The 15547-nt window shown below is 41.7% G+C and overlaps 1 protein-coding gene across 2 annotated transcripts; it reads right to left on the reverse strand.

Moving 5' to 3' along the window:
- Positions 1-2490: 2490 nt before the first annotated feature.
- On the reverse strand, positions 2491-15343 carry LOC140726286 (uncharacterized). Of its 2 annotated transcripts, none has more exons than XM_073042463.1 (2): positions 14977-15343; positions 2491-12927 (listed from the first exon to the last, which is right to left on the reverse strand). In XM_073042463.1, exon 2 carries the CDS (start codon positions 12810-12812, stop codon positions 9561-9563), a length of 3252 nt encoding a protein of 1083 aa, XP_072898564.1. In that variant the 5' UTR covers positions 12813-12927; positions 14977-15343; the 3' UTR covers positions 2491-9560. The 2 variants fall into 2 exon arrangements, with proteins under 2 accessions (XP_072898564.1, XP_072898565.1); XM_073042464.1 differs by lacking the exon at positions 14977-15343 and adding an exon at positions 14717-14879.
- Between the last annotated feature and the right edge of the window lie 204 nt (positions 15344-15547).

Consider the following 15547-nt stretch of genomic DNA (forward strand, 5'->3'; position numbering starts at 1 on the left):
ACAGAATGCTTTGTAGTCAAGTGAGAATATTCACGTTTTAGAGTATTGATTTATTGCTACTTGGATTGCCACAGGAAAACTATGAAGAAATTTATTAGAATACTGCAGTATTATTCAAAGAACATATTGAATCCAGGTGAGACTCTCACACTCATTGCTAATTTTATTATCCAGGCACAGCAGATTGTAATTACTCCAATCACTCATGGAATTTAAGTCACTGTACAGAAGGACTGGCCTCCATGTGTGGCCAACACCAGATCAAATAATCCTGTCTTGTTAATTTTAGTGAACTCATTTAATATGAAAGAAAGGTTTTAATGCTTTGGTCCAAAAGAGATTATACACAAGGGCTGAAAAGTGAAAAAATTTGTTTTTTTTTGTCTCGACCACAGAATAGCCAAGAGAATACATTATCTCTGAATATATTTGCACTCATGTCGAACTTTATACAGAATGTATTGTCCCCTGGAGTCTTATGGAGGCTGAAGAAAAAATGAATTACGGGTGATGTAGAAAGAGAGGAGGGGTCAGAGAGCTCAAGGAGAAAATTCTGCAACATCAGGCTGGGCTGAGATGAGGCTGATTTCTGACAGTGGTGGAGTAAAGGGAGGGACGACAACAGTGCATTCTGGAAATAACCTTTTCAGTATGAAGATCAGCAAGAGATGCTTTATTTACCACAGCATTTACACAACTGGGTACCCGCAAAGGTCGAATCACCATCCAAAACAAGAATCGGAGAACAATTAGAGCACAAAAGCAGGCCAGTTAACCACTTGAGTCCGTCCTGGCTCTCAAACAGCAGTCCAACAGGGCCTGTATCTCACTCCCAGTCAGTCTCTGAACTGCAGAACCTCCACTTTAAGATACTTTTTGACTATTACAATAAAATCTGTCTCTACTATTGCTTTGGTAGTTCAATGCAAATTCAAACTGCTCACTGTGTAAAACATGATACTCCACAATCAACTTTTCTTTCTTTTGCCAGCCATCATTCTAGATCTCCTGGTTCTTGAGCAATAGGAGCAGATCCTTTCTATCTATACCCTTTTTGAATTTAGATATTTCTATCAGATCATAAGCATGTTAAAAATGGGAGATAAATTAATTGTGTGACCCCTGAAATCTGATAACATTCAACAAAGATCATAGCTGATGTTCTACCTCAACACCACTTTCATAGTCATAGATTCATGGAGTTATACAGAGCAGAAACACGCTCATCAGCCCAATCCATCCACGCTAACCAAGATGCTGATCCAAACTAAACTAATTTGCCTGCAATTGAACATGCACCTTGAAAACTTTTCTATCCATCTACCTGTCCAAATGTCTTCTAAATGCTGGCATCGTTCCACCTCTACTACCTCCTCTGACAGCTCATTTCATATACCCAACACCTAGCTGTGAAAACCCTGCCACTCAGGTCCTCTTTAAATCTTTCCCTCTCACTTTAAACTAATGCCCTCTATTTTTAAGACTCTGCTACCCTGATAAAAAAAATTACTGTAACCATTTACCTTATCCATGCCCCTCATGATTTCATAAATCTCTCAACACCACGCATCAGCCTCCTCGAGGAAACAGTCTCTTCGAAACAGAGAACAGTACAGCACAGAAACAGGCCCTTCAGCCCATCTAGTCCAGGCCAAACTATTAATCGGCCTAGTCACATTAACCTGCACCCAAACCATAGCCCTCCACGCCCCTCCCATTCTTGTACCTATCCAAATGTCTCTTAAATGTTGAAATTGAACCCGTATCTACCACTCCTGTTGGTAGCTTGTTCTATACTCCCACAACACTCTGAGTGAAGAAGGTCCCCTTCATGTTCCCCTTTAAACATTTCACCTTTCACCCTTAACACATGACCACCAGTTCCAGTCTCACCCAACCTCAGTGGAGAAAGCCTGCTTGCATTTACTCATAATTTTGTATACCTCTATCAAATCTTCTATATTCTAGGGGAATAAGGTCCTGACCTATTCAACCTTTCGCTATAACTGCCGTCCACAAGTCCTGGCAACATCCTTGCAAATTTTCTCTATACTCTTTCAGTCTTATTGACTTCTTTCTGTAGGTAGGTGACCAAAACTGCACACAATACTCCAAATTAGGTCTCACCAATATCTTATACAACTTGAACATAACATCACAACTCCAGTACACAATAGCAGAAGAGATTCTGCATCTGTTGGAAATGCAGAGGTACACGCACAAAATGCTGGAGGAACTCAGCTGGTCAGGCAGCATCTATGGAGAAGAATAAACAATCGACATTTCGTGCTGAGACCCTTTATCAGAAATGGAAAGGAAGACTAAGAAGGTGGGGGGGGGTGAAGGAAGGAGTACAAGCAAGAAGGTGATAGGTGAAGCCAAGTGGGGGGGGGGGGGGAATGAATGAAGTAAGAAGCTGAGAGGTGATAGGTGGAAAAGGTAAAGGGTTGGAGAAGGAATCTGAGGGAAGTGTGAGCCATTGGAGAGTGGCACCAGGTGGAGGTGATAGGCAGGTGAGGAAAAGAGGTAAGAGGGGACCAGAGTAGGGAATTGAAAAAGAGGAAAAGGAGAGGGGGGGAAATTGAGGTTGGAGAAATCGATGCTCATTCCATCAGGTTGGAGGCTATATAAACGGAATACAAGGTGCTAATCCTCCAACCTGACAATGACTTCATTGTGACAGAAGAGGAGGCCGTGGAATGGCATGTCAGAATGGGAATGGAAATGGTAAATAAAGTGGGTGGCCACCAGCTTTCTTCAGATGGAGGGAAGGTGCTCATCAAAGCCATACCCCAATCTACTGCAGGTCACACCAATGTAGAGGAGACCACATCGGAACCACTGAATTGTCATGATTTTCCACAGTGTGAACCCACGTCACTAGTGCCAGTTGGGAAAAAGAATCTATTTATGTTTTAATTTATTTACCCACACAAGTTCCATAAGTGGGAACTTGAATCCCTATCTCACATTTCTGGGTTGTTATTTGTGAATTCTCTAAGGGCTAATTCCTATTTCTGGAATGCCTGTACTTCTACTCCTAATGGAAACATGACTTTATTAGTAACAACAGGGTCAACAGTAACAATCTCCCTTCTTATTCTAGAGATCTGGGGGAGTGCTGTACTGTTAGAAGCCCCACCGTTCACTAAACACAGGTACTGTCTATCCCATGGGATGCAACAGATATAGGGTATCCCACAGAACTTTTCACAAATGATCAGGAGAGTTCTCAAGGCACCATATATGCCAAAACTATCACCAAACACTGGTGACGTTGTTATTTGTCTCATTATTAATTGTGAGGGCTTGCTGTATACAAAATGGCAGGGAGTTTCCCATATTAAATCAAGGGCAATGTTTTAAAAGCATTAATTCGCAGTAAAGTACTGCATAAGTTTCTGAATCAGAAAAGCTGCAGTCTAGATGCACCCTTTTTGTTTATAATCCACATTGTCTTCAGACAGCTCACATAAAGAGACAATTACATGATGGCTCACTCTTAGAAAATACAGAACATCATAAATCCAAACCCTTGGGAGAAGATTGTAAACAGAAATTCTTCCTACATAATCACATTTATTACACTTTTGACAGAGAAAAAAGTGACATTTTAAAAATGTAACATATAGCAATTAATTAACATCAAAATCTTTTCTTCAGAGATAAGGAACAAATGCAAATAGGTTTACAATGATAAAGGTGCATGTAGTAAAGTTCCTCAACTTAAATAACTGTGGTACCATTGAATGAAGGAACAATTCATTAGAAGAGTATCAAGATAATTCCTATATCAGTATATCTGCACGGGCCAAGGAGAACAGGTAAACTGTTCTCTTTGGAAGATCAAGTAAACCTTTCCAGGACTTGATTTTGAATTGTCTAATAAGAAAATTGACAAGAATTTGGCCCAGATTTAGAGTCATAGTGTCAAACTGCAAAGGAAGAGGACCTTCAGCCCATTTCATCCATGCTGACCGTTTTGCACAATGAGCTAGTCCCATCTGCCCATGTTTGGCCAAAGCTCATCTATCCATGGACTTACTAAGGAGGCTAATGTTGAGGATGTGACTGCCTCACGCACTCTTTCTGGCAGCTCAATTCAAATACGCAGCACCCTTTGCACGAAGAAACAGTCCCTAATTTCTTCTTTTAAATCTCTTGCTTCTGATCTTAAAACTATGTCCTTTTGTTTTAAATAACACTTTCCTAGATGATAGGCTATGTGCTTTCATCCTGCTGTGCCTCTCATGGTCTACATCTCTCTATCAGGTCACCCCTCTATTTCCTACATTCCAGGTCTAAACAACCCTTCCTTGCAACTCAAGCTTCCAAATAGCAACCTAAATCCTCCCCGTTTTGGTAGTAAACATGAGCAACTAAAATGAGAGGCTAGTCTCCTGGCTTCCCCGATCCTGCAGCCAACCCACTTTCCAGCCTTCAAAGGAGAGGAAATCTGCAGAAATGAAGCTCTTCTTTCAATAAGCAGCTTAGGTCCAATAGTGTCACTGGGATGCGATTTGGAATTGGAATTAGGTCCTGAATGTGTGTGGTGAGCAGTGACAGCAACCTTCCCATTCATACCCATTGGACATCGTGGATTTGACTGCCCTGAAACAGTATCTGAGAATATATACTCAGTGGCCACAGTCCATAGTTTTTGGATCTATCCCTGCTTTGTACTCTATATACATTCTCCACTTTATTAGGTGCACCTGTACACCTGCTCATTAATGCAAATATCTAATCAGCCAATCATGTGGCAGAAACTCAATGCATCAAAGCATGCAGACATGTCAAGAGGTTCAGTTGTTCAGACCAAATGTCAAAATGGGGAAGAAACGTGACCCAAGTGATTTTGACTGTGGAATGATTGTTGGTACCAGACAGGGTGGTTTGAGTATCAAGAAACTGCTGATCTCCTTAAATTTTCATGCACAACAGTTTCTAGAGTTTACAGAGAATGGTGCAAGAAAAAAAAGCATCCAGTGAGTGATAGTTCTGTGGGTGAAAACATAACTGTTAGTAAGAGAGGACAGAGGAGAATGTGAGATTGGTTCAAGCTGACAGGAAGGTGATAGTAACTCGAATAACCATGCATTACAACAGTGGTGTGCAGAAGTGCATCTCTGAATGCACAGCGCCTTAAACTTTGAAGAAGATGGGCTACAGTAGTAGAAGACCATGAACATATGCTCTGTGGCCACTTTATTAGGTATAGTAGGTACCTAATAGAGTGGCTACTGATAGTATATATAAATGAGCCTAACCATTATGTTCCAGTTCCTTGACCATTCATCTATACTATTTCAATCATAACCCTCATCTCTCTCATGCAAATCTCAAGATTTGCATTATAATTAAAACCAAGAAATCTTTGGATCACTGAACCCTCCCACCCCAGAAATTCTCTATTCTCCACCTTTCCCTCAGGCAGAAGATACAAAGATTCGAAAGCATACACTACTAGGCTCAAGACCAGTTTCTATCTAACTGTTATAAGACTCTTAAACACACCTCTTGTATGATAAAGGTAAATCATTGACTTCAGAATATATCTCGTCATTGGCCTTTCACCTTATTTTCTATCTGCACAGTGCTTTCTACGTAACACAACTATAATATTATATTCTGCATTCTGTTATTGCTTCCCTTTGCACTACCTCAGTAAACATATGCTTTGAAATAATCTGAATGGATGACGTGCCCAAGTTTTTTGCAGAACATGTAACAATGAGAAAGCAATCACCATAGGTCAAATTTAATTTCTTACTGAGTTTTCCAATAAAACAGAAAGATCTGTTAGTAAAGAGTGGCAGCATTTTTGAGTCTTTACCTCAAGTCTTTCTATATATTGATTTGAATGTTCCATGGTCTTTTCCTTGCACAAATCCAAAATCATCTAAATCACTTCCTATCTGTGTATTAATACACACGAGGTCCCATTTACACATCAACCCTCTATTTGATTTCAATTCCCACTCTACTCCTCCCTTCATCCACACCACCTTACACCAACCATTTCCTCCCCAATTTCTGTAATGTCCTTCAGTCATTATAACAGCATAAAGACCCAAGCTCAATGATTTAGGAACAGCTTCTTCCCTTCTACCACCAGATTTCTGAATGGTCCATGAAACTTGTTACTTCTTTCTTCTTGGACTGTTTATTTATTTTGGAATTTATAGTAAATTTTACTTCTCTGCACTGTCTTGCTGCCACAAAATAATACATTTTGTGTCATATGTCAGTGATAATAAACCTGATTCTGATTCTGAAGTATCTTCACTCTTCAGTCTGGCTTCTTGTGCTATCCACATTTTAAATGCTCTATAACTGCTGATATTCTCTCTTCAACCCCTCCACATTTCTCTTTTTCATATTTCCTTATGTCCCTTGAAATCAATTTTTGTTTGATAATATCCTGCTTACTTAAAAGCATGATACAAATGTAAATTGCTTTTGTTATGTGAGAAGTCATCATAGAGAAATAGCATGGAAACCAGTGGTTGATGCTCAGGCCACCAAGTACATGGTGACTATCAACCACACATTTACAATAATCCTGCATTAAACCTACAATCTCTGCATTGTCATCTCCCCTATACATTGGGGGTGGGGGCAATTTACAGTAGCTAATTAACCTAACAACCTGCACAACACTGGGATACGTGAAGAAACTGGAGCACCCAACAGAAACCCATGCAGTCACAGGGAGAAAGTGCAAACTCCAGAGAGACAGGACCTGAAGTCAGGAGGAAACCTGGGTGTGAGATGGCATCTCTGCAAGCTGTACCACTCTGCCTCCAAATAACAATTGATAATTTACAAAATCAACAAGTGAGCATTTTTGAATTTTTTTTCCAGAAAATAGACACTTTTGCTGCAGGGCTTTCAAGCATGGCCCACTTCCATTCTACTTTTTCAAAGAAATTAATTTGCATTCAGTTTGTTTAAATTAAATGGATTTACAACACAGGGCTAATTTGATATTCCGCCTTACTTTAACATTGGTATCACACAAATAAACCTGGCGCCTCCTATCCAATTCTGCATTTAAGTTATCGTCAACTGTATATCTCAATAGCTCCACATGAAGTTTTGTTCCCTTCAAAGCAAATAATTATATTCCTGGGAATCGATCAGTCTTGATCTTTGTCGCTTGGTGCTAACATTAATCTCTCTCCAATCAGTTACAATGAAGCTTCCTTTACTGATCTAATCTGCTGTCCAATTTCTATTTCCCTTGGTTTTCTTAGTCTTCAAAAATCTATCGACCTTAGCCTTGAATGTACTTAATAACTAAGTATTCACTACCCACAAGGATAGAGAATACAGAGACTGGCAGTCTTTTAAGTAAAGGTTGCTTCATTTCGTAGACACAAAATCCTGGAGTAACTGCAAGTCAGGCAACATCTATGAATGGGGATAAACAGTAAACGTTTCAGGCCTATACCCTTCATCAGACCATCCTAATGAAGGGTATTGGCCCGAAATGCCAACTATCCCCATCCATAGATGCTGCCTGATCTGCTGATTTCCTCAGCATTTTCTGTGTGTTGCTCAATATTTTTTAAGCATCTGTCAAATCTCTTGTGTTCATCCCTGCAGATTTCTCTTCATCACAATTCTACAGTAAATTTATGGCCCCTTAACTGTACATTGTGACCTCTAGACTCTCTCACTTATGGAAAATGCTTGACATCTATCCTGTCAAACCCACCAAAGTACTTATGTCTTAATAAGATTTCCTTTGATTCTGCTTATCCTTAATTACTATAAACTAACCTTGCTCTATAACGGCATTTCTTTAAGAGGTAGAGATGATGAACAATCTAACAGGAACAGAAAAGCACACAATTGAAATACTATGGAATCAGAAAGCATCCCCAGCTACAAAGATATTCTTTTTGCATCACCTCCTCTATTCATCACCATCCATTTCAACAACGAGCCTTAAAATGATTTCAGCTCCCTCATCTTCATAAGATTCTCAACATAGGGGCTATCACATAACAATCACTCTTTACTTCTGGCCATTCATTAGATTCAGGGGAATGGATATGGAGTAAGTATTATGGAAACTGTATCCAGGCTTAGTAAAAGCCAATCAATTCATATTAATGCAATAGAAAAAGATCAGCTGAAAATTTGACCACTGTTAGTGCTGTTTTAAAATCAAGTAGAGACAGTTACTGTATATATTTCACCTGGTATGTTGAGCTAAGATGCATATATTGATACTTCTAGTCCTACATTTATACCATAAAAAGTCTTCTGGTTTACTAAAAACAGCACATTAATCCAAGAATTAACATGAAACTGAAGTACTTGGAACAAGTGCTATGTTCCTTAATGAATTAAAAAACACTGGTTAATACCCTGTACTTCTACAAATAACTGTACTGTTGGCTATATTTCAACATGTTTCAACACTTGTTTGCTTTACAGGTGACATTCTACAGGAAGCACAGAACTGCAATGTCATGGGCTGCTTATGTAAACTTTATCCGTCAAAGCATGAACAAACAGAGAAGTATATCAAAAGCAGAGAATGCTGGAAGTGCTCAGTAAGTCAGGCAGCATCAGAGGGAGTAGGTGAAGGATCCTTCATCAGAACTGGAAATGCCTGAAGGTTAACAGGTTTTAAATTGGAGAGGGAGGAGGAATAGCGGGGAATAGAGAGACTATGATAGAGTGCATACCAATGTTGGCAGGGTAGTAATTACTTAAAAAAAAGAATCAGCTGTTGGAAATAAGAAAGTAGAAATAAATTGAAGTGGAAACTACAGTCATTCCTTGGGGGGGGGGGGGGGGTCGGTAAAGAAGGAATAAAAAGGGCGAGGAACCTGAAATAGTTAAATTGAATATTAACTCCCAATGACTACCAAATGCCCAAAAGAAAAGTAAGGTGCTGTTCCTCAAGCTTACGTCAGAGACGAGTGTTGGGGTGAGGTGAGAATTAAAGTGACAGGTGACTGGAAGCTGGCAGCTGATTGCACAGAGGTGTCCTGCAGAGTGGTCAGCTATTCTGTATGTGGTTTCCCCAGTGTGAGGAGAACACAGTTTGATACTGAGTGCAATACACTAAGTTGAAAGAAGCACAGTTAAGCTTCCTGCATTTTCTGTTTTTGTTTTGGAAATCCAGCATCCAGCAGTTTTTTTTTTGCTCCAATTAAAATATATGAACTGTTTTCACGCACTGTAGGCCATCGTGTGATATTCATGAGCTTCAAGATGAATGATATATATTTTTGAGTCCAAGAATTTTGAATAAAATCTTCACAAACCAGTTATCTCTATAATATTAATTTACTCTTTATGAAATAATAACTAACCACTCATCTTAACTACAGATAGTGGGCATCATTGTCTAACAGGCAACCTACATGGTTCCTCTTAAAAAAAAAAGGACACACAATAGAATGGCCATGTGGAATACTGTCACCCATTCACATAGGAAAAAAATCTGTCCATGATCGAGTCTGGAGGGGAGGGGTAATCATAAAGCAGTGTGTCCCATGAATTTCAAGGGTTCTTTAAATATTGCTATGCTAATTTCAGTCAATTACAGATGAAGGTTCTGGACGTACACAACACTGTGGGGACCTCATGTTCTGTAGAACTGTCCTGAATATATTTTGCTGCCTTCTTTTATTAGGCTTATTGCTCCCAGGCGTTGCATCTATAGATGCTGATCTTTTGCTCTGGTTGGTTACCTTGATTTGCTTCTCATACTCCACAATCTGTCTCTGCAGGTGACACTGAATGGCAAATCCCAATGATTCAGGGTCAAGGGAAGCTCCGTATACCTCCCAGGTCATTCCCTGTTCGTCCCAGATCACATCACGGACATTCTTCGACTTCACCGTCTCCTTACTCGCATCACTGGGTGTCTGCTCTTGCTCAACTTCCACATCAATGTCAAGTTGCTTGCTGACGTGAGATGTATTTTTTGATTGCACAGATTCCTTCTTAGTAACAACATTTGCTTTTGATTGGACTACTTCCTTACATTTGTCATGTGAATCTATTAACTGGCCAGATCCATCGCTGTTGTTCAAATCAGTTTTAAATTGACTAGATTCTTTCCTTACATCACAAGCAGCTTGCGAGTGGGCCAATTTCTTATTGATACTGTGTGCACCTTTTGACTGGCTAGATGCTTTGCTTGTATCATGGTCAGGGTCTGGCTGCTCAGTTTCCTTTGAGATATTGTAAGGTCTTTTTGATTGGGCAGGTTCTATAATTTGTGATTGGACAGACATTTTATTGATGACATCCTCAGATTGCTTAGTTTTCTTTTTGGGATCATGTTTTGACTGAACATGCTCCTCTTTAACACCTTCGAATGGGCTAGAATTATTAATCCTCTCACCAGCCACTTGTGATGGCCCATAATCCTTGCCATGATTATCCACAATGGGTGACCAATCAGATATCTCTTGAATGCCCACAGCAAATTTTGGGCTTTTGGTTGGCTTATTAATGTCAGCGTCTACTTTCAACTGGTCAGATTTATTGCAGGTATACTTTAGCTGGCCAGATTGCCTACTTATTACAGATCCTTGTTTTGATTGCTCAGATTCTTTGCTGCTTTTCTGTGGTTGGACTCGAGTGTCAGCAGAAATACTTGATTGGCCTGCTTTATCAAGACTGCTATGTGATTGGTTGCCAATGCTGCCATATGCAGATTCTTCTACAACACAGTGTGACGTGGGCAGGTGGGTGCTTTCTTGTTCGATGCTGCTATTAATATTTGATTGGTTTGACTTCTCACTAACAATGCAAGTATTCTTTGATTGCTCATGTCCCTGGTGTATCTGGCATATACCCATTGAGAAGTCAGGTTCTGCCTTGTGCGGCAAATGTGGTCCAGCTTCATCCAGTTTTGATTGACCAATGAAAGCAGCAGATTGCCCCGGTCCATGATCTAGAATTCTAGAAACCAGCGGCCTACTCCTGTTGTCACAGGTTATTGCTAGCTGACTACAGTCATTTCCCTGCTTATTTTCTTTGTTACCTCTACAGGATTCTATGCCAGTTGGCTCCTCAGTGAGTTCGCAAATGATATTCGATTGCTCAGCGTCCTCTGTAAAATTACATGTAATCTTCAGCTGTTCTGAGCCCTGCTGGGTGTCCGTGATGCACACCATGTGATTATTGGTCACATAGAATTTGGGGTTACTGCCTTCTGAACAGACTTTCTGAGCACCCAGGGTATCACTCAGCAAGTTCCCTGCCCAGCCAGGCATTGGGCTCTTGGGGCTGGTTGCGGTTGATTTACACTGAAAGCTTTGCAGAACTGCCTGGACTTCAACATCCCGACAGGACTTATTCCAGTTGAGAGGAAAGGAGCTGGCTGGAGACTGGGTCGTCATTGTCTCAGCATCCTTAAATCTGCACTCATCTTGTTGGCTTCTTCCTGTTTTGTTTGGCTCAGTACCCAATATTTGTAAGGCTGGCTGCTGTTCTGTAGGACAATCGTGGATAGACATTTCATTTCCTTTAGGAGCAATCTGTAGGGCATGAATTTCCTCTGGTAATGCCGAGCTAGTTTTGGGGATGGCACCTCCCTTCATTCCAACTCTCAGTTGCTGCTCACAGTTTTCAGCTTCAGCTATTTCCCCTTTTCTATCATCTGAATGGAGGCTAAGCTTTGTTGCTGGGTCATTGCCACTGCCATTCTCTCTGTTTCCTTTTTCAATGCTATTCTCTTCAGTTTTCTGGATCTGGGGATCCTTCTGGAGGTCCTGGTCTAGACCTCGCTCTTGACCTGGTTTCAAAATTTGCTCATTTCCTTTTAATTGTCCACTGTGGGTCTCCATATTGTTGGTTCCTAAAGGTCCTGTGCCCAAAGCCATTTTCTGGTGACTATCTGTTCCAGAAGGTCCAGAATCCACACCCATGTTCCTCTGACCATCAGATCCAGAAATGTGACTGTCCAAACCTTTTGCCTGTTGACCATTTACCACAGTTGGTCCAGCATTGGACCACGTACTATCAGTCCCAGGAATGCCAGTGTCCACAACCTCAGTGCACTGACCACCAGTCACAGAAGATTCTGTGTCTATACCCTTGGCCCACTGTCCATCAGCTGTAAGAGATTCTACATCCACATGCTTGATCTGCTGATTATCAGCCCCACATGGTCCTGTGTCTGTATCTTTGGTGCATTGACCATCATCCCCAGTAAGATCTACATCCATATCAGCCCCAGGAGGTTCTGTACCCACACCTTTGATCCACTGCGCATCAGTCCCAGGAGGATCTGTATTCGCACCCTTGGTCCACTGACCATCATCCCCAGGAGACCCTGTGTCCACATCCTTGGTCTGCTGGTCGTCAGTCCCAGGAGGCACTGTGTCCACATTCTTTCTACGCTGACTATCAGTCCTATGAAGCTCTGTGTCCACATCCTTAGTATGCTGACCACCAGAGGGTCTCTGTTGAGAGTGTTTTATTCCCTGTGTTTCTGGCCCACTTTCCATCTGTGTGGCTGGTGCTGTTGCTGATAGGCTTTGCCCAACTATGTCCTCACCTGCACCATCCCAGCCGTCATTCCCAGCAGCTGTGGCACTTGTCTGTTTCCGTTCCCCTCCGCTGGATCCATCTTGGGTGGGAGAAAATGGAGAAGGAACAGAGCTGGTGACAGCTACATTTGTCCCAGGACATGAGCCCAGAGTCTTCTGATGGTCTGGGGATGTTGGTTTCCATTGGCTGTTGCTGCAAGAGTTTCCTCCAAGGCCTTCAGTGCCCACCACCAACTTTGACACTGCCTGACCATCCAGTTCTCCTGCTATTGTCCCCATCCAGTCGTGTGACCTTGACTCAGGATAATGTGCCAATGCAGACTTTGCCTTTTGTTTAGATTCCCTGTCGAAGTTTCATTAGGAACCCAGGTGCTTCTTAAGAGTTCATTGTTCCCTGTATCATGGGAGAGAAATCCAGATCTGAATTACATCTTGCATTAAAGGAGAGAATTAAAGACCACCTCCTCCGAACACTTCCCACTATATGCCAAACAATAGAATCAACCTTATCAAAGCATTCAGAAATATTTGGCACTTTTTCTACGAGCATATATTCAAATACAAAGAATCACTATAAAGTGCATAAATAGCAGTAACAGATATTTTAATGTGATTGTCAATTATTGGTGTCAAGTGTAATATTAACAACTGATGCCAATGTCAATTAATGGTATGTTTAAATGCCAAGTGACATTGAGTTCAGTTTCAAGAATACATAAATGAAAACCACATTCTGTCAAAACTAAATGTAATCAAAAAGCAAAACTGCTGATGACTGAAATTGTTGAAGCCTGAAATAAAACCAATAAATGTTAGGAATACTCTGTAGTTCAGGCACCATCCATAGAAAGAGGAAAAGAATCAGGTCGGTGATCTTTCATCAGAAAATTAGACATGTTAGGAAATTACAAAATTAGACAATATTCTCCCCCCCCACTATAAAAAACAGATACAGACACGCACACACACACACACACACAGTACAAGCTATCTAATTCAGAATGGATGATGTGAGTTGCATGAATCAATGTGTGCTGAATGTTAAAATGTTAATCATTATGTGCATGGTCTCTCAGACACAGTCAGTCACTCAAAAACACAAATAGATGTAGACATGGGCAGTCAAGTAAACCCATACATGGACACTAACAGATAACACACGCACTACACATATACACAGATCAAAAAAAGATTCACTAAGTACCAACAAAAACACATAGATGTTGGGTGCATATAGTACATACATACACAATTAGACACATACAGATGTGTGTATGCATAGACACATACACAGAGCAAGGCAAACAGAATTAGACACACAGAGCTGCACACACACACACAAATGCATACACACCACACACAGATAGGCAATCAGCACAGAAATAGATGCACACACACAGTTGGACATATTTGGGCATGTGCATGCGCGTGCACACACAGAGTTGAACAGTTGTGGAGTTACTCACATACACAGACATATGGACACACAGGCAGTTGGATACACACACGGTTTAGACATGCAGGTTCACAGTTTACACACAAGCACAGAGTTGGACAGGTACAGATTTAGACACACACACACACACACACACACACACACACACAGTTAGACACACATGCACACAGACAGTTAAATACACATGCACACAGACAGATACACAAATGCACACAGTCGGACAGGTACAGAATTAGATACAGGTAAACAGACACAGTTAGATACACTTACAGTATACAGACCCACACTGTTGGACAGGTACAGATTTAGACACACATACAGTTACACACAGCTGCATACATAATTAGACATACATTTAGACACGTACAGTGATCACACACACACACACACACACACACACACACACACACACACACACACACACACACACACACACACACACACACACACACACACACACACACACGTCCCATGTCGTGCCCCCTTTTTCATATTTTTCAAATACTATTCACCGTTTCCCTTTCACGGCTGACTGCACAAACAATCAATACCAAACCTTCAGAAAAATCGAAGGCAGCGTAGAACGGTAGTCCTCTATGCATTTCCCAGACAGTCCCCCTACCAATTTTTTACACAATTATTTTCAGCCGGACCTGGAGTATTGGAGAGCTCCCAGCGCACCAAACACCAACCAAGCGTGACTCTAGGACCAATACTTCGACTGTACCTTCTGTTTCGAGATAAATCAACGGGTGGCTTCTGCAGGGGACAGACACGCCGAGACACCCTTACATTGGGAGGGAAGGACATAGCCATTAGCGCCAGTGTCCCGGACTGCCGGACGCCGACCTGCCCAGCTCAACAGCGAGAGGAACACCGTCTTGCTCAAGTGCCCCATGCAAGTCTGTACCTGTGCAGCACAGTCAGGGAGAGACGCCACTGCGGAGAACTGCGGCGAGGAATGCAGGGTCCTTCAAACACACTCACCGGGGGTCAGGTCTCGCTCCTTCTCTCTCCAGCCGTCCTTCCCGCTGTCTTCACAGCTCAGAGCCCGACCCTGCCGCATCCAACAGATTTTGCATCTGCAGCCCGACTCCCAAGTGCGGAGACCCGCCAACGAAACCAGTTTGTCCTTTATTTGCCAAAAGCGGGACAGACTTGGTCTTCGCGATTTTAAGGGCTCCGTTCTCTCGGCGCAATCTCCAACGGAACATGAAGCTAGTGCGCGTCACTGATCAAGGAGTCGGGAGAAAGACGTCAGACACAATGCACCAACCGTGGATTTTACTCCTTCCCGCCTCACCTCCACTCTCGGAGTGTGCTTATCGGCTGCACAGTGTCTTGTCATATTCTGATCTTTATGGTGAGTCGTAGGAGACTAACTGAATCGACCTCTTTAATGCCGCAGTCACCCTGAAGATCTGGTGAGAACAAATGCTATCCCTAAAGACCTAAAACTGGGGTCATTGCGAAAATGATGGAACTGCTCAATGCAATTAGAGAGCGTTGACATCGAATTTCAGACCACCAAAACTTTTCTGATGAAAAGTTTCAATTC

This window comes from Hemitrygon akajei, chromosome 4, assembly GCF_048418815.1.
Source record: "Hemitrygon akajei chromosome 4, sHemAka1.3, whole genome shotgun sequence".
Taxonomy (NCBI): Eukaryota; Metazoa; Chordata; class Chondrichthyes; order Myliobatiformes; family Dasyatidae; genus Hemitrygon; species Hemitrygon akajei.

Coding starts and splice junctions, on each gene's coding strand:
- LOC140726286 (XM_073042463.1), bottom strand. CDS start 12,812: ATGGGGACAATAGCAGGAGAACTGGATGGTCAGGCAGTGTCAAAGTTG.